The sequence below is a fragment of the Macrotis lagotis genome, chromosome 4, assembly GCF_037893015.1.
Source record: "Macrotis lagotis isolate mMagLag1 chromosome 4, bilby.v1.9.chrom.fasta, whole genome shotgun sequence".
Taxonomy (NCBI): Eukaryota; Metazoa; Chordata; class Mammalia; order Peramelemorphia; family Peramelidae; genus Macrotis; species Macrotis lagotis.
Window position 1 is genome coordinate 118345068 of NC_133661.1, and position 24312 is coordinate 118369379.

General features: G+C 35.8%; 1 protein-coding gene across 2 annotated transcripts in view; it reads left to right on the forward strand.

Annotated features, from left to right (window-relative positions):
* The window catches only part of EFL1 (elongation factor like GTPase 1), a 202547-nt gene that overhangs the window by 169468 nt on the left and 8767 nt on the right, over nucleotides 1-24312 (forward strand). For both annotated transcript variants that reach the window (XM_074233988.1, XM_074233987.1), the window contains exon 19: nucleotides 1487-1671. In XM_074233988.1, coding sequence (XP_074090089.1) covers nucleotides 1487-1671 — 185 coding nt within the window. The remainder of the gene's footprint in view (nucleotides 1-1486; nucleotides 1672-24312) is intronic.

Here is a 24312-nt window from a genome sequence, read left to right on the forward strand (position 1 = left end):
TAAATTATATTTTGGGCATATTAATTTTAAGGTGAAGGTGGGCTATCCAGTTGAAAATATCTTAATAATAGAAGGGGCTGGAGATCAGATTGAAGTTGGACATAGAAATATAGAAGACATTAAAACAATAATTTAAGACACAAAAAATAGACCAATTAAAGCTTAAAATCCACCAAAGAGAACAAATAACTGAGTCTTGGTTAAGGCCTACAGTTAAAGGTTAGGCAGAGAAAAAGGAGGCACTAGAAATCTTTTGAAAGGGTAAAAGGAACACAATGTTTGTGTGGTTGGTGACCAAGAAGCCAAGAGAGGAGAAAGTTTCAAGAAGAGAGACCATGGTCAACAGTTTTAACTGCCAGAAAGAGAAGTAGAATTATGATCTGGGGGAAAAATATGAAGTCAATTGGTCTATTTGGCAATGAGGTAGTCATTAGTAAACTTCAAAAGCATTTTTAGTAGTACTGGGGAATGGAACGTAGATTTCAGGGAGATGAAGAAGGAATAAGTTAATACCCTGGATAGATCATTCCTTTGATAAGTTTTTTGAGTAGGGGAAAACCAAAAGGGGCAATGGGATCAAAAGGAATAATTTCTGAGATAGGGGATACTACCTGACTATATTTAAAAGGTAAGAAGGCATTAGAACTAGGAAAAAAGTAGAAAATGTTGAAGAGATTAGTGATAAGCGATAGCAAAGATCTTGAGAATCATTCACTCTTAACCTGTCACTCATTATTCTGTTTGTGGATTATTTATCTTTCTTTTTCTCTATCCTTTCTTCTATTCCATTTAGTAATTTCATTAAAATCACCACCAGGGGGCAGGCAGGTTTAGGAAGAGGAAGCGAGGCTAGTCCTTTTTGTTCTTTTCTGCCAATTCTCATAAAGTTATAAGAAGATGTGACCGAAATTGAAGTACTAGTCAAAATTAGTCTTTATGATTGTGTGTGAATTTTGCTTATCCAGTACCCTTTACTATGGAGAATCAGTATTAATTACCCTTCTAGGATAAAAATACACTTTCTACATACAAACTCATGTAAGTAAATTTGTATTGCTTCCCAAGTATATGAAATAATGATAATGAATGGGAAAAGTTTTGGCCAAGAAAATTTGTTTGACTTCTATTATATAACAAGAATTGTTTGAGGACATGAAATGACTTATAAAGTGTCAATTTTCTAGGGCTAATATTCTCTCATTCTCCTTTTTTAAAGAAAAACATAAATAAATAAATAAATTCCTTTTCAGAAAGGTTGGTACATCAGAAGCTTCCAGTAACTAGATCTATGTAGTCAGTAGCCCAGGACTACATTATAACTCCCCAGTGCTAGAAAGGCCTTTCAGAAGACCCAGTCCACAGAAGAGGGTATTGACAAAAGGACACATTAGGGCAGGTCATTATAGCGGACATTCTTAAATATGTGTTTCTTTGTGGTTAAAAAGCTGTGACAAGTTAAGCCAGTTAATAAATTATGATTTTGCAGGTCGAGTCTATGCTGTCTTGTCAAAGAGAGAAGGTCGAGTGTTGCAAGAAGAAATGAAAGAAGGGACAGACATGTTTATTATCAAGGCTGTGCTTCCAGTAGCCGAAAGCTTTGGATTTGCTGATGAAATAAGGAAAAGGACAAGTGGCCTTGCCAGCCCACAGTTGATATTCAGCCATTGGGAGGTAAAAACAAAAAAGTTCAATATTTATTCTTTCTCTTTAGAGGCTAGACTTTCATTAGGGGTGCCAGATGAGGGGGAAGGAAGCTATTACTAAGATCAAATTGGTTTGTTTTCTAATAAGCAAAATGGCCATATGTTTTGGTCACATAGAACTTCATTTTATAGGCTTTACTTCACTTCAGCTTATTAAGAATTACTATACATGGTCATTGACAAAACAAATTGAAATTTCTGTAGAAGTTCTGAATTGTTACTCTGCTTTTCTCATTATACTACATGCTGTTATTAGAAATGAACATTTTTTAAAATCTAATTAAAATTTCAATCTACAGAAGAATTTCCCTCTTTTTCAATGGAGGTGATTTTTAGATTTGTAAAAAGAAGTTGAAAGAGTTGGCTGATTTCTGGGAACCAACCAACTATTTTTATTGAATTTGATTTCAGGGAACTTCTTCTCTTCCTGAAAAGAGTATATCTTTAGCATTTTTCACTAATAAATGAAAAAGTTTTTAAGAAGTCATAGCTCTGTGGCAGTAGGTGGTGCAGTGGATAGTGTCAACCCTGGAGTCAGGAGGACCTGAGTTCAAATCTGGCCTTCTGACACTTAATAATTACCTAACTGTGTGACCTTGGGTAAGTCACATTTCCTTGCCCCCCTCCCCCCCCAAAAAAGAAGTCATAGCTCTGGTAAAGGACAACTGAAAAAAATTGTTTGTGCTTCATTTTTAACTTAAAGATTTTATTTATTTTGACGTTTACAATTTTCCCCCCTAATCTTACTTCCCTCCCCCCACCCCCCCACAGAAGGCAATTTGCCAATCTTTACATTGTTTCCATGTTGTATTGATTCAAATTGAATGTGATGAGAGAGAAATCATATCCTTAAGGACGAAATATAAAGTATAAGTGTGCCTCATTTTCAAAGGAGACCATGACATCAGGGAGGTGACACCATGAGCATATGAATTGGATTTGAGTGAGTGGGATGCTGTGCTAAGTCACCAGCCTCACTTTCTCCTCCAAAGCTATCCAGGTCGAGTGGCCAGACATAAATCAGGACAATTGGAGAGGGCCCTGTATGCCAGGCAATCACAGTTAAGTGACTTGCCCAAAGTCACACAGCTAGTACAAGTCACATGTCTGAGTCTGGATTTGAACTCCTGTCCTCCTGACTCCAAGACTGTATCTACTATGCCACTTCTCTGACCCAGAAAAAAAAATAGCAGCCAGGTGGAGCACTGATCTTGAAGTCAGAAGGAAAGGAATTTGAATCCAGACTTACATACTTACTGTGTGACCTTTGACAAGTCTTTTAATCCTTGCATCCAGGGCCATCTCCAGTCCTGAATTCATTTCTGGCCACTGGACCCAGATGACTGTAGGAGAAAGTGAGGCTGATGACTTAGCACAGCCTCCCTCAATCAAATCCAGTTCCTGTGCTTGTCATGACATCACTTCCCTGATGTTATGGTCTTCCTTAAAGAAAAAAATAAGATGACTCCCATAACCAATTCTTTTCCATTCTATTGGGCTGATAACTGATTTTTCACTGCACAAGGATCTTGGATTTTTAGCTCTTTGTTCTTGGTGTAGAGAAGGGCAAAGGCAGGCCACAAAAATTACTGTATTATTGTTAGTGTACTTGTTGCAACAGGTCTTAATGTTAAAGAAAACGGGGAAACATTTTGGATTTTTTTAAAATCCAAGGGCATAAAAGACAAATGAAACATTTTTCCAGAAAGAATGCTAAAGATTCCATTTTAATAATTTCATTATACTATGATTAAAGATCACAAATTTCTAATCCTTACTCATTGTAGAAATGAACCTAGATTCTGGAAGGCCATTCTGGTAGAGCTAGATTCAATCAAGTTATACTGTGCTGGAAAGGCTTCAACATAATTGCTTATGAACCTGCCTTGCTACCAGTGGAGAGGTTCCTTATCCAAGATTGGCCATTCCTAATGAAATTTTGGTCTTGATAATACATGAGACAAACAAAAAAAAAATACAGAATAGTACCCATTCTTGAGTGGCCATCTTCTAGTTCAGCAGTGGTGGTGATGGAGTAGCACAAAAGGGAACAGAAGATTATATTGGAAAAGATAACAAATGGCAAATATTAGAGAGAATGTTAGAAGATAAGGACAATAATGTATTGTTAGCGGGGCTGTGAATTGGTCCAATCATTCTGTAAAGCAGTTTGGAATTCTGCTTTTGAATAAAGCACTAAACTATATGAAACCTTTTCCTGCTTAGTGTTACTTCTAGGAATATTCTTTTATTCCAAGGAGGTCAGAGGAAAAGATTAGTATAAATGTATAAAAATATTTATAGCAGCACTATTCTTGAAAAAAAGGTGCCCATAAATTAAGGAATGATTGGATAAATTATGGCATCTGAATGTATCACTGTACCATAAAAAATAAAAAGAATTCAGATACACTTGGGAAAATTTGTATTAGTAAAGATACAGCAAAATAAGTAAATATATTGTCTTTGTGGGTAACCCCAGGTAAATCCAGCTGCTAAGAAAATCCATCACATGCTAATTTTCAGTAAGTCATAACAAGTTTTGAGAGGCTTGATGCCCCTCATTGTTTAAAGAGGAAAGTAGAAAATTTCTGTCTTGTGATTGGAAAAAGACAGTCACTGGCTGCAGCTGATATAAATCTATGCTTTTGCATAGTATAGTGTCCCTCTTTTTTTCTGCACTGTTAAAGAGGAATAACTCTTAGAAAATGATTGCTAGAAAAACGATCTTTCTTTTTCTTGTCTTCATGTCTCATGCTATCTATCTACCCCTGGTAGCTGAATGAGGAAAAGATTGAAATGCCCCATATTTGGGAAGGAAACTATTGTAAATGTGGAACAAAAAAAGATCAAAGAGCTGACAAAAGCAATTGAAAGCATTTTCACATTGCATTTAGCAGCTATGGGAGGAATCTGTGTGCAAGGTAAAGATTCTGAGTGATATAGCCAGTTGGTACATAATACCAAGATCAGATTTAGGTGTTTGATTTTGATAGTGACAAACTTTATTTTTTGTTGAATGATCTAGCGACAACTCAGATGATTCCAATTTACTTGACAATAATAAAAATATTATAATCTGAGGAAAGTTGGATCTAGGCTTGCTCCGTTCTATCAGCTTCTGTCAGTCTCATCCATCTTTATGTGATAATTGTTGGCATTAGGGTCTATCATGAATACCAGGGTTTTGTATTCTGTGAAACTTGATAATCACATAGTGATTTTATTATTTCCAAAAGTGCTTTTCCCAGGCTGTTTATGAAGTCAAAGTGTCTTGGGTCTCCATAAGAGATTTTCTTATTTTTGTAGTTAGGGGCATCTTTTAACACTTAACTTCATGGCCTTCAAGACTTTTGACATTCCTTCTATTTCCGGGAAAATGGCTTTCTTCTTTGCCTCTGCACCATTCTAAAGGAAAAATCAGATAAAATGTTAAGGAGAAATTCCCTTAGACTTACAGATGGTCCAAAGTAGAATAGATAATCTTGGGATAAAGTGGAGTCTCATCAGTGGTCTTAAAGCAAAGGCTGATGGTCAGCTTGTTGAGTTTATTACAGAAGGAATTGTTTTTCAAGTTAGTTTGGACTAGATGGCCACTGAGGTACCTTGCAACTATAAAAATCTGTGATTCTGTAAATGATAATGAATAATAATAATGATTATTTTCCACAGTAATGGAAAAGATTCCAGATTAAATATGTAGCTGTATTTTTTGTTCAAAAACTGTATTTGTATCTTTTTGTACTGTTAGTCCCTTGGATAGTAAGTTCCTTGAGGGCAGGAGCTGTCCTTGCCTATCTTTGTACCTCCAGAGTTTATCACAGTGCCTGCCACATATTTTGTTTAACTATTTTAATACAGATTTATATTTTTATTTTAAAAAAAGAACTCATCTCCACATCAAGTACACTGGCTTCAGGACAAGTCATTAGTGTGGCACAGTGGAAAGGACACTTGTATGCATAAAAACTCAAGTTTGATTCAGACTTTGACATTCAACAGCTGTAACTTCTTGGCTGCTCTGAGAACAAATTCTCTCATTTGCAAAATGAAATGATTGAATTAGACATTTGTTCAAGTCCCTTCCAACTCTGACAATTTGTGTGCATGTGCCTATTGTTGACATTATTGTATTCATGGCCTCTGTTGCAGCACCGCTTTTTAACAGCTTACCCTAATTGCAGCCAAGTAGGTGGGAAGAAGTAGAACAACACTAGAGAGCTGAACTTAGAATCTCAGCCATTTTAAAGTGGTCACACTATTAGAGGGGATGGGGGAGAGAGATGAAGATCAACAAAGTAGTTTTTATTGTTTTTGATTTTATATTACATCCATTCTTTGTCAAAAAGCTTGAAGGAAAATTAGGGTTTAGTTATTAATTTACCTAATATGTTATGCTTTTATTTATAATTTCATTTATATTCTTTATAACTCCCATTGTATATAAAGCCCAGCAATGATGTTTTGAGATACCTAAAAGATTAAGAAACTGGAGTACTAATGTAATTAGTCTGCTTAAGGGTAAAGAATGTGAGGGAATAAGAGGGAAACTTCTTGGTTTTGTTGTGTTTTTTTTTTTCAATCATTGGCTAGCTATAGATAGAATTGAGAGGTAGACAAGGAAAAAAGAAATTACAAGTAACTTTAGCTGGGTTTTTTCCCCCAGCTAATGAGATGTTCTAGTCCCCTTTTAAAATTAAGAACAAGAGCCATAAAAGCTGATTTATTAAGCATAGTACACATATGCTTCATTTCCATAGTCTTTAGTTAAGGAAACAATCAAAATAGTGGGAAATTAAGATGGAAAGAAAAACTTTAAAAAGGAAGGTAAGTAAGGGAGAGATAGCAGAGAGAAGGAGGATGGGGATGAGAGAATGCCAGAAGATAATGGGGCAGTGGTGGAGAAAATGGGAAGGGGGACAGAGGAAAGAGGGAAAATGTCAAAGAAAAAAAGCAATATCTATTTGCCTGGCCACCTATCTCTTGCTTACCCCAGAGAGGTTTCTTCTATAAAATGAAAAACTAATAGCACCAATCTCACAAGACAACTATGGGGATCAAATGAGATAATATTTGAGAAGTGCTTTACCATTCTCATTTGATGCCCATAGCCAATCTTAAATCTCTTAACCAAATGCAAACAATTATCATCATCATCATCATCAATTCCAGATCCTTTCTTTCCCACTTATGACATTTTAGTCCAGATCTTCTTTCTCCAGAGATCTAAATTATATGCACATAAACACCTTGGAAACTTCATTCCCCCTTAATAAAGTGAAAGCATTTCTTTCCGGCTTTCATTTCGTGTGTCCCACCCTCTGAGTTAACCCAGATGATTACTATAAAGATGATATTTTATTTTTATGTCAATATCTAAGCCCATATTTTCTATGTCATTCTAGTCTTGTTGGAAGTTGTTTCTACTGAGTCTGGTTTCCTTTTTTCCCAGATGGGTTGCTTTTGAGCAAGGAAGCTCATGTTCTAGAAACCCCCTCCTGGTGGCCTTAGGCCATCATGGCTTCTGCCTACTCCCTCTGTGGCTTTCATTGCCCCAGTTAGTTGAATAGAAAGTTTTAAAATTTCATTATTTATCAAGAACAGGTGAAAATATATTTCTCAGACTCAAATGTCCAGCTGATCTTGGTTGTATATGTATATGTATGTATATGACCCTGTGTAGGTGACTTATTTTCAGTCTGAAACAGATTTTGTGAAATTACAAAAGAAATGGCAGTAGCAATTCAGATAAACTCCAGTAAATACTAATGGAAAAAACATAGGTCTTACCAGCCTTAAAAGTTGGTAGGTTCTGTCCAATCAAAAGGGGGGGTGTTCAGACTTTGAATTTTTTTTTTTTTTCGGATTACTGCCTGCAAATAATTTTCTGCTTTCTATATTACTAAACATACCATTATGGTTACTTAAAGAAGGGTATAATGATTCCAGAGTACTTATGATGAATATATATAACCCTCTCAGAGCAGAGTTTGGGGTTCTGCTTTGGACATGACCAGTGCAGGAATTTTCTGCATGTTTGTACCAGAGGAGTTGTTTTTCCTCATTTCTCAATAGGGAGAGATGGAGAAAAAGTGGATTTCCAAGTTTAAATTTTTGAAAAGACTAAGAAATAAAGGATATTATCCTTCTTCACATCAATCTCAAATATTGATACTGTTATATAAATTTCTATCTTTCTTTAGATCTGTTGCAGATCTCTGTATCAGATGAGTTCAAATTCCAGCTTTGCTACTTCTTCCCAAATGTGACCTTAATCTGGGCTTTAGTTCTTCTGTGCAAGGAAGGGTTGGGTTAGATGTTATTGAAGTTTTTTCCTAATCTAACCTAATCTCCTTTTTTAAATATATATATATATATATATATATATATATATGTCTACTGAAATCTGAAACAACTCCTATCAAACCATGATTCATAAATAGATTTTGTGTTATGGGGACAACTAGGTAGCTAGAGAATAGAATGCTGAATTAGGAGTCAAGAGGAGGACCTACCCTCAGATCTTGCCATAAATACTTGGTAGCTGTGTGACCCTATGCAGTCTCAGTTTCTTCTCTGTAAATGGTGATACTAATGACACCTACCTGGCAAGGTTGTTATGAAGGCCCAGTGAGATAACATCAGTAAAATGCTCTGCAAACCTTAGACTGCTGTTGTCGTTCACTGATTTTCAGACATGTTTGACTCTTTGTTACCCCATTTGGGGTTTTCTTGGCAGGTTTTTTTCTTACAGATGAGGCAACAGGCAAATAGGATTAAATGACTTGCTCGGGTCTCATAACTAGTAAGTATCTGAGGCCAGATTTGAATTTAGGGAAATGAGTCTTTTTTCTGACTCACTAGGCCAGGCACTCTATTCCACCTAGCAGCCCTGTAAAGAACTATATAAATGCTAATGATTATTATTATGTAAAGCAGTTTGTTCTTTTATTTGCTCCAAATGTACTTCTCAAGCTTCTAGTGGTAGCCCCCAACTCTGGTAGAATGTGATGAAATAATCCATTTTACCCCTTTAATGTGAAATTGCTACTTTTTTTGGTAAACATTATGACTTAATATATTCAGAATCATGGTATTTAGAGATGGGAGGAACTTTAGAAGTCATATGATCATAGGCAATAGAACTAAAAGAGGCCTTAGAGTTTGTAGGGTCCAATATCCCTATTAGACAGATGAAGAAACTGAATCCCATTGTCAAGATCTCCACCCAGGTCTTTTTGACTACCAGTCTAGTGCTCTTTCCACTTCTCCACACTAATAATAGATTTTCTGACTCTGCCACTACTTTTACAGCCTCTGTTGTCTCTAAAGTATAGATCTTGAAGCTCTCTGCACATCCTTTTTCGCATTCCACTCATTTTAGTTGTTCATCTTCCAGCCTTCAGTAGGAAAAGTCATTGTGGTTATAGTAGCTGTTAGACTTTTTTTTTTGCAAAGCAATGGGGTTAAGTGGCTTGCCCAAGGCCACACAGCTAGGTGATTATTAAGTGTCTCAGGCCGGATTTGAACTCAGATACTCCTGACTCCAGGGCCAGTGCTCTATTCACTGCACCACCTAGCTGCCCCTACTGTTAAGACATTTTTAAAGCTTTTCTTTTGTTAACCTTTTGAAACGTTGCTAATGTCATGTTTTTTTTTAAAAAACTAATTGTGGCCAAGGCATTTATATCACCCTGTGCTAATATATGGATATATAACCACAGTGGCATCTCTCACTCCCTTCCCCAGTGTATACTGGCATGTTACCTAGTGACCAGACAGCAAAGCAAGTCATTGGATGCCCCCAAGAGTTTACATATTTTACAGTGTTCTTTGCAGTTGGCTTATTCACTGCCATCTCAGAGTATTGTAAGGGGGAAAAAGATCGAGATGGAGTTGCCACATAGCTTGTGAAAGTGTGAGAAGTTTGTTTACCAAAACATAAGAACATGGATAACCATTTGACATTGTATTTTCTTATTCCATCTATTTTTAATTTGGGATTATGCATGCCCTATTCCAAAATGATTTTTTTTTAAGATGATTTGTCAGTATCAAGAAAAACAATTCATAGTACTATTGCATTTCTTACTGGTTACAAAGAGCAGACCATAAAGATAAAATAAAGAAACAAATCCAAGTTTTATATTGTTTTGAAAAGTCACTAGTCAATCATCCCCAAGTTTGAATTACATCTGAGGCTGCTTGCTCAATTATGATAAACTTTTGACAGAATAAAATGTCCTGTGAAACATAATAAAAGATAAAATGTTTCTTGTATCATTAAAGTCAGAGCCTCCTATTGAAGGGAAAATCAGATATGGTAGACTCAGAATTCTCATATGATCAAGACATGTGGAAATGTTTTTGGTGTCATTTTCTGGTTACACCAGCAACTAAGTTTCGGGGGAACTTTTTAAGATTGTTTCATTTATTGCCAATAGCCAAAACCTATTATTTATCTAAACAGAAAGTCAGTCACAAAGAGCAGTTCATTGTGATGTCTGAGATTAAGTGCCCCATATGCAGTACTAAGATTTCTTGATAAAATATGTATACTTTCATTTCTATCATGTAGTTAATTAAAACCTTCCTTACCTGATTGATGTTAACATTAGAGTAACTTTATTGTTCTCATTGATTTACATGAGTATTTTTAATAGTTCCAAGTGAGAGACTGAGTGGTACAAGTAGGGAGTTGTTCTCTGAACTCCAGGACCAGTGCTCTGTTTTTTTTAAAGTTTTCTTTCTTTAAGGCAATGGAGTTAAGCGAGTTGCTCAAGGTCACATAGCTAGGCAAGTATTAAGTATCGGAGACTGGATTTGACTCCAGGGCTGGTGCTCTATCCACTGCACCACCTAGCTGCCCTTGGAGTTGTTCTCAAAACCGGAAGACCTTGGGTTCAAATCCCACTTCTGGCATATACTGGCTACATGACTCTTAACCTTCTTAACCTCTTAGTGCTCTAGGCAATTCTGAGTTGCCAAGAAAGTGCTGACCTATTTTGGTGAAGTGTTTCTTCTTCTAGACATCCCCTGGGACATTTAAATCACAGTCTATTTTTCCTTTAACAATAAGAAAGCATCTTTTACCCTACTGAAAGATTTCAAAGATCACAAAAATTTTAAATCTTTTGAAGAATCAATCCAAAAAATTTTACCAAAGTTTTTTCCAATTTCGCTTTCATTCATGTTTAACTATTATTTAATCTGATGTTTTTTCATCTAAGAAGAAAAAAACATACTTTCATCATCATTCCTCTGAAACCAATTCTAGTCATTATATTAATCTGAATTTTCATGTCTTTTCATCTTTTCATTTGCATTATGTTTATTGGGCATATTATTCTCTTGGTTCTGTCTTCTTTCCTCTGTATCAGTTCATATCAATCTTCCCAATAATTTCTCTGTATTTTTCACACACATTATCTCTTACAGTACAAGTCTTTCATTGCATTCACTTATCAAAATGTATTCAGCCATTCCCCAGAGAATGGGCACTCACTCTTATTTCCAGTTTTTTGCCACCTTAGAAAAGTTCTGCTGTATTATTTTAGTGTGTATAGGACCTTTCTTTCTGTCTTTAACCTCTTTAGAATTTATTAGCACTCTTCTTTATTGAGACAAGAAATGTTCAGTAAAATAAAACACCTAGCTGTGTGGCCTTGGGCAAGCCACTTAACCCCATTGCCTTGCAAAAACTAAAAAACAAAAAAACAAAAACCTTTAAAAACTAATTACAGGGGCAGCTGGGTTGCGCAGTGGATAGAGCACCAGCTCTGGAGTCAGGAGTACCTGAGTTCAAATCCGGCATCAGACACTTAATAATTACCTAGCTGTGTGGCCTTGAGCAAGCCACTTAACCCCATATACAGAAAAACCTAACAACAAAAAACAAAAATAAATAAATAAAATAAAACAATTTAGGGGCGGCTAGGTGGCGCAGTGGATAGAGCACCAGCCCTGGAGTCAGGAGTACTGGAGTTCAGCCTCAGACACTTAATAATTACCTAGCTGTGTGACCCTAGACAAGTCACTTAACCCTATTGCCTTGCAAAAAACCTAAAAAAATAAAAATAAAAATATTAAAAACTAATTACAGTGTGTGTATATATATGTATATATAAAATGATAATTGATGTTTGAATAGGAATTGAGACACAGATTCTAAAATGTCTTCTGAAAAGGCAGATGTTTCAGTAATATATTTTTTCTAATTTCAGCTTTTTTGAAAATTATTGATATGTGGGCCAATTAATAGTAACTTTGTATTAACCAGAATATCTTATTCTTGACCTTGCTGAATAACAATTTTTATAGCTCTATTTAAATATGACCATAACTGATACTCTGATAATCAAAATACTTCAAACCAAAGAACAGAAAGTATGCTGAAATTTCAAGCTGCTTTCTACTATTATGTAACTACAGACCTTATTATTAGGCAAAGTGTCTTAGAAGTCATAGAGCTTTGGTTTCACCCTCTTCATTTTACAGGTGAGTAAATTGAAATAGGGAGAATTTAATCAAACAAACATTTATAAGCCTCTACTATTTACTATTTGGCAGGCATTGGGGAAAGAGGCAGAAGTGAATCAGCCCCTGCCCTCACTTTACATTCTAGTAGAGGAAAAAACATATGTATTTAGGCATAGTCTATCCATCTATCTATATATCTATAGATATATCTATAGATATATAGATATATATGCCAGACACATGTAAAGCAAATACAGGGTAGAATAGAAGCTATGTCCTTTAGCTTGTGGAAATTAAAATTGTCCAACATACAATTAAAGAAACTGAGGCTAAGCACTAAGACATGGCACTTTATTAAAGTGTCCATGGTCCCCTCTAATGAAGTGAACTTTGATCTTCCTCATGATCTAAGATGCCCAGCTTTTCCAGAACTTTGTTTTTATAGGGTTTAATACCTAAATATGCAAAAGAGGCATGATGGAATACTGGATCTCAGTGATTGATAGACCTTGCTCTTAAGGGCCAAAAATGACCAGCGGAGGGGTCACAAGTTGGATGAAACATGGTATATCTCCACTAAATGGTCATAAGATGCTCACTTGCTCATGTTGGATGAGAGAGAGAGAGAGATTCAAAGGTACAAAAATAAATTGAGGGACTTTCCAAAGCATCAAGTCATACCACCTAGGGTTGGATATAGAAGTTGAATAAAACAGGATGTTGATATCTTTGTCCACATTCTTTTGGGTACACATATAATGACTATTACATTAAAGTGTGAAGCCCACTATAAGAATCTATCCATCTAATTAATCTATATGATTTATGTAAAATATCAAACTGATTAATACTGATTGGAATAGAGTAGGAGACCAAATGGGTTATTTCTCATAGTTTTTGGACATATAGACTGGGCTAACTCTTCCTAAGGCCCACCTTCCCTCAGAATAGACTAGTTTTTTCTTTACAACATATTAAAAGCAACCATGAGACTAAACTGGTTCAACTAAAGCTAGAAATATTGACATAACTTCCCGATGACCTAACAAACTCAGCACAACAAGAATTATGACCTTCTCTCAGCTTGCACACATGGTCCCTAACCATACACCATCATAACAAATACAAAATCAGGGAAGCTGTGTCCGTGTGAATCAGCGCTTTGTCTTTGCTTAATACCCTTTCTTGCTGTGATTATATAAATCTCTTTTTGTTAAATGCTAAATCTAGGATTATTAGCCTTTTTTTTTCAGGGCAGCTCATGGACCCCTTCTCTAAACAATATTTGAATTCATAAAAATAAATGTTACACTTTATTTAAAGATGGAATTGAATTGAAGATGTAATTTTCCTCCCATTCAAGTTCAAGAAGTCCCTAAAATCTAAAAACTGAATCAGTTTCTATCTCATTCTCTAACCTGAATCATCATACCAGACCAAGTCAATTCTAGGCTAAGAAGGTGTAGCACCTAGAGGAATCAGCAAGGTCCTAATTCATGCTAGAACTGAGGAAGGAAACCAGGGATTCCAGGAGACTGAAATAAGAAAGGATCATATTCTAAGTGTGAGGGCGAAGGGAGGTGGGCAGCTGAAGCAAAGAGGTTGAGATGAGAGATGTAAAATAACTTAATTGTCCAATGCTGCAGAGTGCTTAAGAATGGTGAAGATTGTGAAAAGACCATTAGATTTCACAGTTAAGAGGTCATTGGTTGTGAATTTATCCAAACATTCTGGAGAACAATTTGGAACTATGCCCAAAAAAAGCAATAAAATTATGTGTACCCTTTGATCCAGTGATATTACTGCTAGATCTGTACCCCCAAAGAAATCGCAAAAAGGGGGAATGTACAAGAATATTCATAACACCTCTTTTTGTAATGGCAAAGAATTGGAAGCTGTGGGCCTGCCCATCAATTGGGAAATGACTGAACAAGTTTTGGCATATGAATATAATGGAATATTATTGCTCTAAAGGAAGCAATGAGCAAACAGATTTCAGAAAATCTAGAAAGACTTAAATGAATTGATAGTGAAATGGACAGAATCAGGTGAATATTGTACACCTTAACAGCAATATTATGCGATGATCAACTATGATAGACTTAAGCAATACAACAATTAAGGACAATTATGAAAGACCTGTGATGGAAAATGCCAACTACGTCCAGAGAAAGAACTATGGAATCTGAATGCAGATTAGGGCATATTATAATCACCTTTTTAATTTTTTTTGCTTGTTTTTCTCTTCTCTGGTTTTTTTATTCTCATTCTTTTACAGATGAAAATGTGTATGACACAGTTATATAAGGGAAGGAGAAAACTTTACAAAAATTAATGTTAAAACTTATCTGTACATATAATTGGAAAAATAAAAATTTCAAAGAGATCATTGGTAAATTTGGAGAAAGAAATTTCACTTCAGTGATATAGCTAAAAGACTATAATTTTTCAAGAGTGTAAGAGAAGCAGAAGTAGAGATACCTAGTGAAATGCTTTTTTTTTTTTTCCAAGGAGTTTGGCTGAAAAAATTGAGGAAAGATATAGGGTAAAAACTGCTGGGTGGTAAATCTTTTCAGTTACGTAAGAATAGAGAAGACATAGGTATGGTTTTAGGCATTGGGAAAGAAGAAAATGAAGATTAGAGGGATGATAATAGTGGAGTTAAATCTGGTGGAGAAGATGGGAGGGACAGGGAGATAGAGAAAAGATACAAGCATAGTCAAAACAAATTCATTAGCTGAATACAAAAATATCTTTCTCTCATTCTGCACCTGAAATCTCTCACCACTGTAGAAGGTAGATTTTTGGAATCAGAATGATCATTGCATTGATCATAACTCTTAGAACTTTCAAAGGTTTTTTTCGTTTACCCAATTGTTATTATATAAATCGTTCTTCTGATTTTACTTTATTCTGTATCAGTTTATATAAGTCTTTCTATTTTTCTTCCATTATTTATTTCATCATTTCCTACAGCACAAACAATACTCCATCACATTCATATACTAAAATTTATTTAACCATTCCTTAATTTATTGGCATTCCTTTAATTTACAACTTTTTGCAATCATAAAAATTGCTGTTATAATCATTTTTGTACACATAAGATATTTTCCTGTTTCTTTGGTTTCTTCAGATATAGGCTAGCAATGTGTAGCTGAGTCAAAGGTCATATGCTGTTTAACAACTTCTCTTGAATAATTCCAAACTGCTTTCCAGAATGCTTGTACCCAATCACAGGTTTATATCTATGTACCTGTTTTCCCATAGCTCCTTCAACATCTGTCATTTTCTTTCTTTTTTTTTTAACTAATCAGATGTGAGGTAGAATCTCAGAATTACTTTTACTTGCCCATCTCTAAATATTAGTGATTAGAACATTTTTTCATGACTATAATAGCCTAGGTTTCTTTCTTGAAAAATTCTTACCTTAGTCTATTTATCAGTTAGTGAATGACTCTTGTTCTTTTTTTTTGAATGATTCTTATTCTTCGAAATTTGAATCAATTCCTTAAATACCTTAAAAATGAGACCTTTAACAGAAAAGTTGCAAAGAGTTTCCCCCCAGGTAATTGTTTCTCTTTTTATCTTTACTAGATGTGTTTGTGCAGAACTATTTTTTAAGTCTGTATAATTAAAATTATCCATTTAATTGTCTGTGATCTTCCATCTCTTTTTTAGTTATGAACTTTTCTTCTATCTATAGATCTGATAAGCAATTTTTCCCCCAGTTTTCCTAATTTATTTATGATGTGATTTTTTTTATATACCTAGGTTATGTGTTTCTTTGGAACTTATTTTTATATAAAGTATGAGGTATTGCTCTGAATCTAATTTAGATCATCATTTGAAAGGGTAGCAGGGAGAAGGTGCTGTTGTAGACTTGAGGAGAGAGAAAAAAGGATTTGACAGCCACTTTCCTTAAGTAGAAAAGAGAATCAGGGTAAAATTAAGGGAGATCCTTGTTATTGAGGGCCTTCTTGAGATTAGATAGGGTATGTGTATTGTCTATGGGGGATGAGTGAAAGTAAAAAGTAACAGTGTCAGTGCTGGACTGCAGAGTTCCTATAGTTCCATTCAGCAGTAGGCGAGTAGGAAGTTATGACTAATCCAAAATTATACAATTGAATAATGCCTAAGCTAGCAATTGTCTGTTCAATTTCTCCTCTTCTCATTCCTTTTGGAATTGAGACATACCTCTTTTCAGTCAACATGCTTTATCAAGTGCAACAGGCAAGGCAATAGGAACATATCAAGTATAAAGTATATACAGAACAAATATCAAAAGTATAAAAACAAAGGATCATCTCAGATGGATGCAAATTAAGTAGTTTTAAGATCTCTTCCCCTCTTCCTCTGTACTATTTCACCTGGTAATTTCATCAACTCTGCTGCAATCAACAACCTATGCAGGTTAATCTCAAATCCTTTTACTCAGTCCTAATCTACTCTGCTGACTTCTAGTATTTTAAGATCTTGAACTGAATGCTTACAGACATCTTAAACTCATCATTTTTTCTGAAACTGAACTCATTCTTTCCTTCCTAAACCCTCCTCCGTTCTAAACTTCCTTATTACTCTTAAGGATACCTGGTACTAAGCCATTCCCCAATTGACAAATGGTCAAAGGATATGCAATGGCAATTTACAGATGAGATCAAAGCAATCCATAGTCATATGAAACATTGTTTTAAATCATTACTTATTAGAGAAATGCAAATTAAAGCTTCTCTGAAGTACCACCTCATACCTCTCAGACTGGCCAATATCACCAGAAAGGACAATGATCATTGTTGGAAAGGTTGTGGGAAATCTGGGACACTATTACATTGTTGGTGGATTTGTGAACTCATCCAACCTTTCTGAAGAGCAGTGGAATTATGGCCAAAGAACAACAAAAATGTGCATACTCTTTGATCCAGCAATACCACTACTGGGCCTATACCCTGAAGAGATGATGAAAAAGGGTAAAAACATAACTTGTACAAAAATAATCATAGCAATTCTGTTTGTGGTGGGAAAGAATTGGAAATCAAGTAAATGTCCTTCAGTTGGGGAATGGCTTACAAAACTGTGGTATATGTATGTCATGGAACACTATTGTTCTATTAGAATTCAGGAGGGCTTGGAATTCAAGGAAGCCTGGAGGAATTTGCATGAACTGATGCTGAGCAAGATGAGTAGAACCAGAAAAACACTGTAAACCCTAACAGCAACATGGGGGCAATGATCAACCTTGATGGACTTGCTCATTCCATCAGTGCAACAATCAGGGACAATTTTGGACTGTCTGCGATGGAGAATACCATCTGTATCCAGAGAAAGAACTGTGGAGTTTGAACAAAGACCAAGGAATGTTACCTTTAATTTAGGGAGAAAAAAAAAAAACTGATATCTTATTGTCTGACCTTGCTATCTCTTTTACTTTGTGTTTCTTCCTTGAGAATGTGATTTCTCTCTCATTGCATTCGATTTGGATCAATGTATACCTAGAATGTAGAGACTGGCAGATTGCCTTCTGTGAGGCATGGGGGGAGGGAAAAAGGATTGGTGGGAAAATTGTAAAACTCAAAATAAATAAAATATTTTTAAAAATCTGTCCTTTGTTAAGAACTAGCCTGAGCCTGGTTTGGCAGAGGCACCATGATACTGGTAGCTTAGTTATGACAAACTTTGCTCAGAAATAGAGGGATAATTTCTCAAGATTCTCTAAGAAACAGTACAAGAGAGGCTCAATGAAAAGTAGAGTAAATGAATTTTGAAAGTGAACTTTCAGTGAGCCAAGAGACCTGGTTACTACTAGTTCCTGTCCTATCACTGTGCCATGCTGTAGAATTCATGCATTTCCCAAGTTTAAATGAGGAGTCTGATCTAAATAATGTCTCATGACTTTGCAATATTTAGGAAGTAATCAGCAGAGGGAAGGTTCTAAGAGACAGTGGGAAGGGCTTTCTGTGGAAGGTGGTTTAGTTGGAACTGGAAGGAAGCTAGGGAAGCCCAAAGAGACTGAAAGGAGGAGAGAGAACATTCCAGGTAGGATGGAGAGCCAGGGAAAATGCCTGAATTCTGAATGATACTTTTAAGTGGCAAGATGTTTTCTTATTCCAGAGATTCTGCCATTATATTAAAACTTGTTTAGAAAATTTCCTCTTGGGAAATTGTCTTTGGAACTGAAAGCGCTCTTTTGAATGACTAGCCTCAATGGAATAATTTTATATATTTGGATATATAAGTTCTGGTTAAGCTTATTTAAAATAAAAGTAGAATTATTGCTTACAGTTATGCCTCATTCTTGAAAGTAATAAAATTTCTTTTAAAGACAAAAAATTTCTGATTCGAACTTTGTGCCATTTCCAAGTTGGTAAGGTTCTAAGGGAGACAGGAGGAAATTGACTCAAGGGTGCAACTAGCATATATTTAGCCATAATGAGGATAGGATCACTTATTTTTCTATAACTAGAGGTCAAGAAGAAAAATTAGGTAATAGTTCTGGGAAGTTTGTAGAATAGAGGAATGGGAATTAAGGGATCTCATAGGAAAGAGTGTCGGTCTTCTTAGTAAATGAGAGATAGGAAAGAGATGTGTTTGTGGGGTAAGGATGACTGGAATCTTAAGAAAACCATTTAGAATAATTATCTTGGGGTAAGAGATAGGGACCACCAGCAGTACTGAGGGGTGTTAGGAGAGTCTGGAAAAGGAAAAATCAAAGAAAATAAGCTCTTCATTTGCAGGCAATCTCATATTGAAAGTTAAGCTCTTAAGAAAAATCCCTTATAAGAAAATGTTTATTAAAAAAATTTTATCATTCTTTGAAGCCTTCCCCACCTTTTCTCTCTTCCCCTTCCCATCTGTCACTATGGTATTTTCAAAAGCCTCAAAATCTTTAGAAAACTTGAAGCAGATTGTAATTAAATATTGTTGATCAACTATTTTTGATTCTGTAGGTTCTTCCCTTCTTCCCGTGAGCTTTAGAAATAATAGTCTCTTCAACATTATATAGTCACATTATAATAGTCACTTCAACATTTTAAAAATATTTTATTATATTTTATTATATGTGTCCTATCACTATAATTTCCAATCAAAAGCGTTTAAGAGGAAGTATTTTGAAAAACAGGTAAAATAGAAGCATGTGCATTTTCCATGTAGAAACCATTGAAAACAATGTCTTAGAATTCCTTTCAACTTTATTTTTTTTTTTTAGGTTTTTTGCAAGGCAAATGGGGTTAAGTTGCTTGCCCAAGGCCACACAGCTAGGTCATTATTAAGTGTCTGAGACCAGATTTGAACCCAGGTACTCCTGACTCCAGGACTGGTGCTTTATCCACTGCACCACCTAGCCGCCCCTTAGAATTTCTTCCCATGTAATATCTAGTGTCATATGAAGATACTGTATGGGGAAGAAAAGAAAGAAACCAGCAATGGATTGAATGCTAAGTATATCTTAATGTCAAGAGCTGGGGTTACAAAAAGAATCAGAAGAGTCCCTGCCCTCAAGGAGTTTACAGTCTTATAGGGAAAATAACATGTAAACAAGTATATTTAAAGCAAGCAAGATATATACATATATATATCATATTTACATACATATGAAATTAATAAAGAGAAGGAAACAAAAATTAAGAGAGGTTAGGGAAGACTTCCAAGTAGAAGAGAAGATTTTAGTTTTGACTTATAGGAAATGAGTGAGGTCAGGAGTTGGAGCAGTGGAGGGAGAGCATTCCAGGCATTGGGGACAGCCAGAGAAAATACCCAGAGCTGAGATGGAACGTATTGTTTTTGGAATAGCTGGGAAATCGGTGTCCCTGGGTAGAATAGTACCTGTTGTAGGAATAAGGTATAAGAAGACTAGAAAGATAAGAGGGGATTAGATTATAAAAGATTCTATATGCCAAATAAAGCATTTTGTATTTGATCCTGAAGGCAATGGGAAACCATTTGAGAAGGGGAATGATATGATCAGATCTGTGGTTTAGGAAAATCAGTTTAGTGACTGAATAAAGAATAGATTAGGGTGGAAAGAGTCTTGTCTTTGACAGATCCAGTGACAGGCTATTGCAATAACTTAGGTATGGGATGATAAGGATATGTACCAGATTGATAGTAGTGTCAGAGGAGACAAGGGAGCATATTTGAGAGATGTTACAAATGTGAAATTGCCAGACCTTGGCAACAGATTGGATATGGGGAGTGAGATATACAGTGAAAAGTCCAAGGTGACTCCTAGATTGCAAGCCTGAGAGAAGGGGAGGAAGATGTTGCTCCAGACAATAGAAGGGTGAAGAGGTATTGACTTCCATTGTATACATCTTGAGTTTAAGATGTCTATTGAACATCCAGTTCAAGATGTATGAAAAGCTTAGAAAGGGTAATTAGAATCCTTGAGAGTTAATGAGATAGTATAGAGGGAGAAGAATAGAGGCCCCAAGACAATACCTTTTGGTGGACATTTATGATTAGATTGTGTGATCTGAAAGAGGAGACAGAGAAGAAACATCACATTGGTAGGAGAATCAGGAGAAAATGGTGTCCCAAAAAACCTAGAGAGAAGAGAATATTAAAGTGGAGAGTGATCAAGTGTCAAAGACTGCAGAGAGGTCAAGAAGATGGAGGTCTGAGAAAAGATTTGTATTTGGCAACTAAGAGATCACTGGTAGCTTTGGGGAAGGCAATTTCTGTGAAATAAGTCATTATAAGGAGTTAAAAAGAGAATGAGGAGAGAAGTGAAGGTATCTATTTTAGATGATCTTTTTCATGGAGTTTAGCTACAAAGGACAAAAGAAATATGGTATGAAAGTCAGGATGGAAGTATTGAAACAATTAAGTGAGAGATTTTTCAGGGTGAGGGAGGGAGACTGAAAATAAATGAAAGAAGGGGCAGTTTTTTGGAGTCAGTGGGATGGAATGAGACTGAACAAGTAAAGGACTTGATAAAGAGTAAGACATTTTCATCATGTGAGACAGGAGTAAAGGAGGAGATATGGTAATAGGGCATCTAAAAAATGGGAAGGGGGAATAGAGGTAACTCATGGTGAAAGGCCTTATATTTTTCTCAAGAACGTTGAAGCAGTGTTCTTAGCTGCGAGCATGGGAGGAAGAGAGATGAAAGGTTTAGAAGAACCCCTGTGAAAAGTAGATTAGTGAATTGGTAGGGGGATATAGTAGTATTTGCTTAGCTTAAGGTTCTGTGACATAAATTTGTAGTAAACCCCTTAAGAACAGTTTGCATGATTTTCTCCATCTTCATTTAGCAACTTGTATCTAGGAGTGAAGGTAACAAATGATAGGAGTAATAACAAGCTTAAACTTGACTGAACATAATTGACAATATAAGAAGGTTAGGGATTCAAGAGAAGAGGGCAGTGTAGAGTTGAATTGATCCACTAAAAGGTCAAAATGGAGAGAAGAAGAGAATGTCTAGTGCAGGGGAGAAGGCCTTGAATGGTTAGGCTGTTTGAGGGTATGAATATTAAAGTACCTCAAGTTATGAGATCAGGAGTTAGAATGGAGAGAAAAATTGTATGCCACATACCACACTCATTGAGGAAGGAAGGAGAACGACCTGGTTGGGGGGGGGGGGGGGGATGGGTCCAGCTACCAAAATTTTGATTAAGTAGATCTACATCTAAACTTCAAAGGAAGAGAGGTTCTTCTATGATGGAGCTAGGGGAAGAATCCACAAGTGACAATGGGAAATAGGGAGTATTCTAACTGTCCTGTCTCTGTCAGTGGGTCTTAAGAATGAATGAAGGTGCAACCCAGTACTGGAAGGCATGGCCAGGATGGTTGTGTCATCAGTGGAAAATTGGGTTTCTTGTAAGAACTAGTAGATGAAAAGAGTGGGAGAGCAAAAGATAGAAGATAAAGAGAAGTTTATTGCCTATGGAACAAGCATTCCAAAGGGTATAGTGAAAGGGCAAGATGGAGTTGAAACTTTGGGGTAGGAAGGTTGGTTGAGGTGGGAATGAGGAATTGGGTGGTAGGGAGTGGGAAACTCGATTGTATGAAGATCAGTATCAGATGGCTAAATCCAAATTAAAACTAAGAGGTAAAACATAACTAAAGTGCATTAGCAAAGTAGAAACTCCAAGAGGGAAAAGTGCTGAGCATTCTCAGGTCTGCTTTGGCATGTCTGTCACAGGGTTTGAGAGTCCAACTGCTTAGCCAAGGTGGCTGTGGCATTAGGAATGTGGGACTCTTGAGACTGCTTTTCTTTACATTTATTTGGAAAAATATAAACCCCAAATAGTTTTCCTGCTTTGCTTGGTAGCAATTCCTGCTCAATGCAATCTTTTTCACCTTTATTCTTTAGTTGTCATTCTTGCAGTCATTTATCAAAATTTATTCAGCTGTGCCCCAGGAGAATAAATATACATAAGCCAGCATCTCAGCCTTCCAGAGGTTTTAATGTTATCAGGAGAAATTCAAGAAGCACATGACCAGTAATAATAGGTAGTCCTTGATGTGTGCTGTGAGAGAAGGCTCCAGAGTTGGCAGAGGTTTGAAGTGCTTTGATGACAACCACCTGAAGGAGGTGGCATCCATACAGTGAGTAGGAATTTGACAGAGATGTCTGGGGTGTCCTTTTGGGCAAAGAAGTACTAACGTGCTCAAGATATGAGTGCCCAGTTTGGCTAAAATTTGAGTTCTTGTAGGGCACCAGTATTTATCAAGCTAGATGGGTCGAGGTCTAGAACAAGGAGTTGGACTTCATCATAAGATAGAGTTGGAACTGTACCAGTGAGCCCTCCTGACTCTCTTAGAGGTTTTGCCCAGAAAAGAAATTATAATCTGCCACTTATATCAATTTTGTAGAAATACTATTAAGCAGATAGTAGTACAAGATAATTATTACAGTAATTGTGCACTCCTTTTTTAAGATAATAGCTGGTATTTATATAGCGGTTTATATGTGTTAATTCATTTGACCTTTACAACAATTCTGTGAGGAAGATGCTATTAATTATTCCCATTTTTCAGTGAAGGAACTAAACCACAAAGAAGTAAATGACTTGCCCAGGTTCACTCAGCTTTTGTCTCAAGTTGATTTCAATTCAGGACTTCATTAAATGATTTAGAATATTGATAAGGAAAGAAGGAAGAAGGAAGAGAGAATCTGGATTAAACAACCAAACCATCACTGTATTCAGATCATAATCTAAAAAAAATATATCTCAACCATTGTAAATTTTATGATAGATATTTTTAAAAAACAAAACAGAATTAATGAAAATAAAATTAATTTATTGGTTTGATTTTACATAAGTTTTTAATTTTTAAGCATCAAGTTGTTAGTTCTCTTTCCCACATTGTGAGAAAGGAACTATTGCATACCATGTGCAAAACCTTCCCTGTGTAGAAGTTTCTTAATAAATGTTTGTTGATGCTTTAGTTTTCTTGTATTTAAAAATATTTGTTTGAAATGCTTTAAGGGTAGTATAATTTACCAATTCGGTTAGTTTAATCTGTTCAACTAAATTGGGTCTTTTCAGATTAGGCTATCAGTGAGGACTTTTTCTCAGCAGTGTGTTTCTCTAAGCACCTCGCACAGTGTTTTAAACATAGGGGTTTGATAATATGTGTTGAATCATTGAGTAGTTATGATCCTTCCCCACCCTGACAAGTTGTGCCAAAATTCCAAAGACTAATCTTCATTCATTCCTTGCCCCTCCAACAAAGCCTTCCCAAACCACATGAAGTTCTTCTGGACCAAACCCCTCATTCCCAAAGTTTATTTTAGGCTAGCTGCTTTTTTACCCCCCTCACCCTTTTTTGGTCAAAATAAGTTATAGAATGGAACATTAGCTAAAAGTAGTTATAAATCCCTGATTTGTATTTTTAGGTTGTAAATCTGCCCCCTTGTTAGTAGGATTGTATAGCTAGAATGAAGATTGAGACATCAATTGGTCTGTTTTCAGGCAGCACTGCTTCTAAACCAGTAGTGGGGAAAACAGTTTTTTCTATGAAAGACCAATGGGCCACAAGGAAAAAAAAGATTCATTATTTTTCTAAGTGAAATTTAAATTATTTGTGTTGCCTACTTGAAAAAAATAAAGGCAGATATTTTGACTATGCTTATTATGATATAGGTTTCCTTTTAATCATTAGGTGGAATAGATGGGAAACAGAA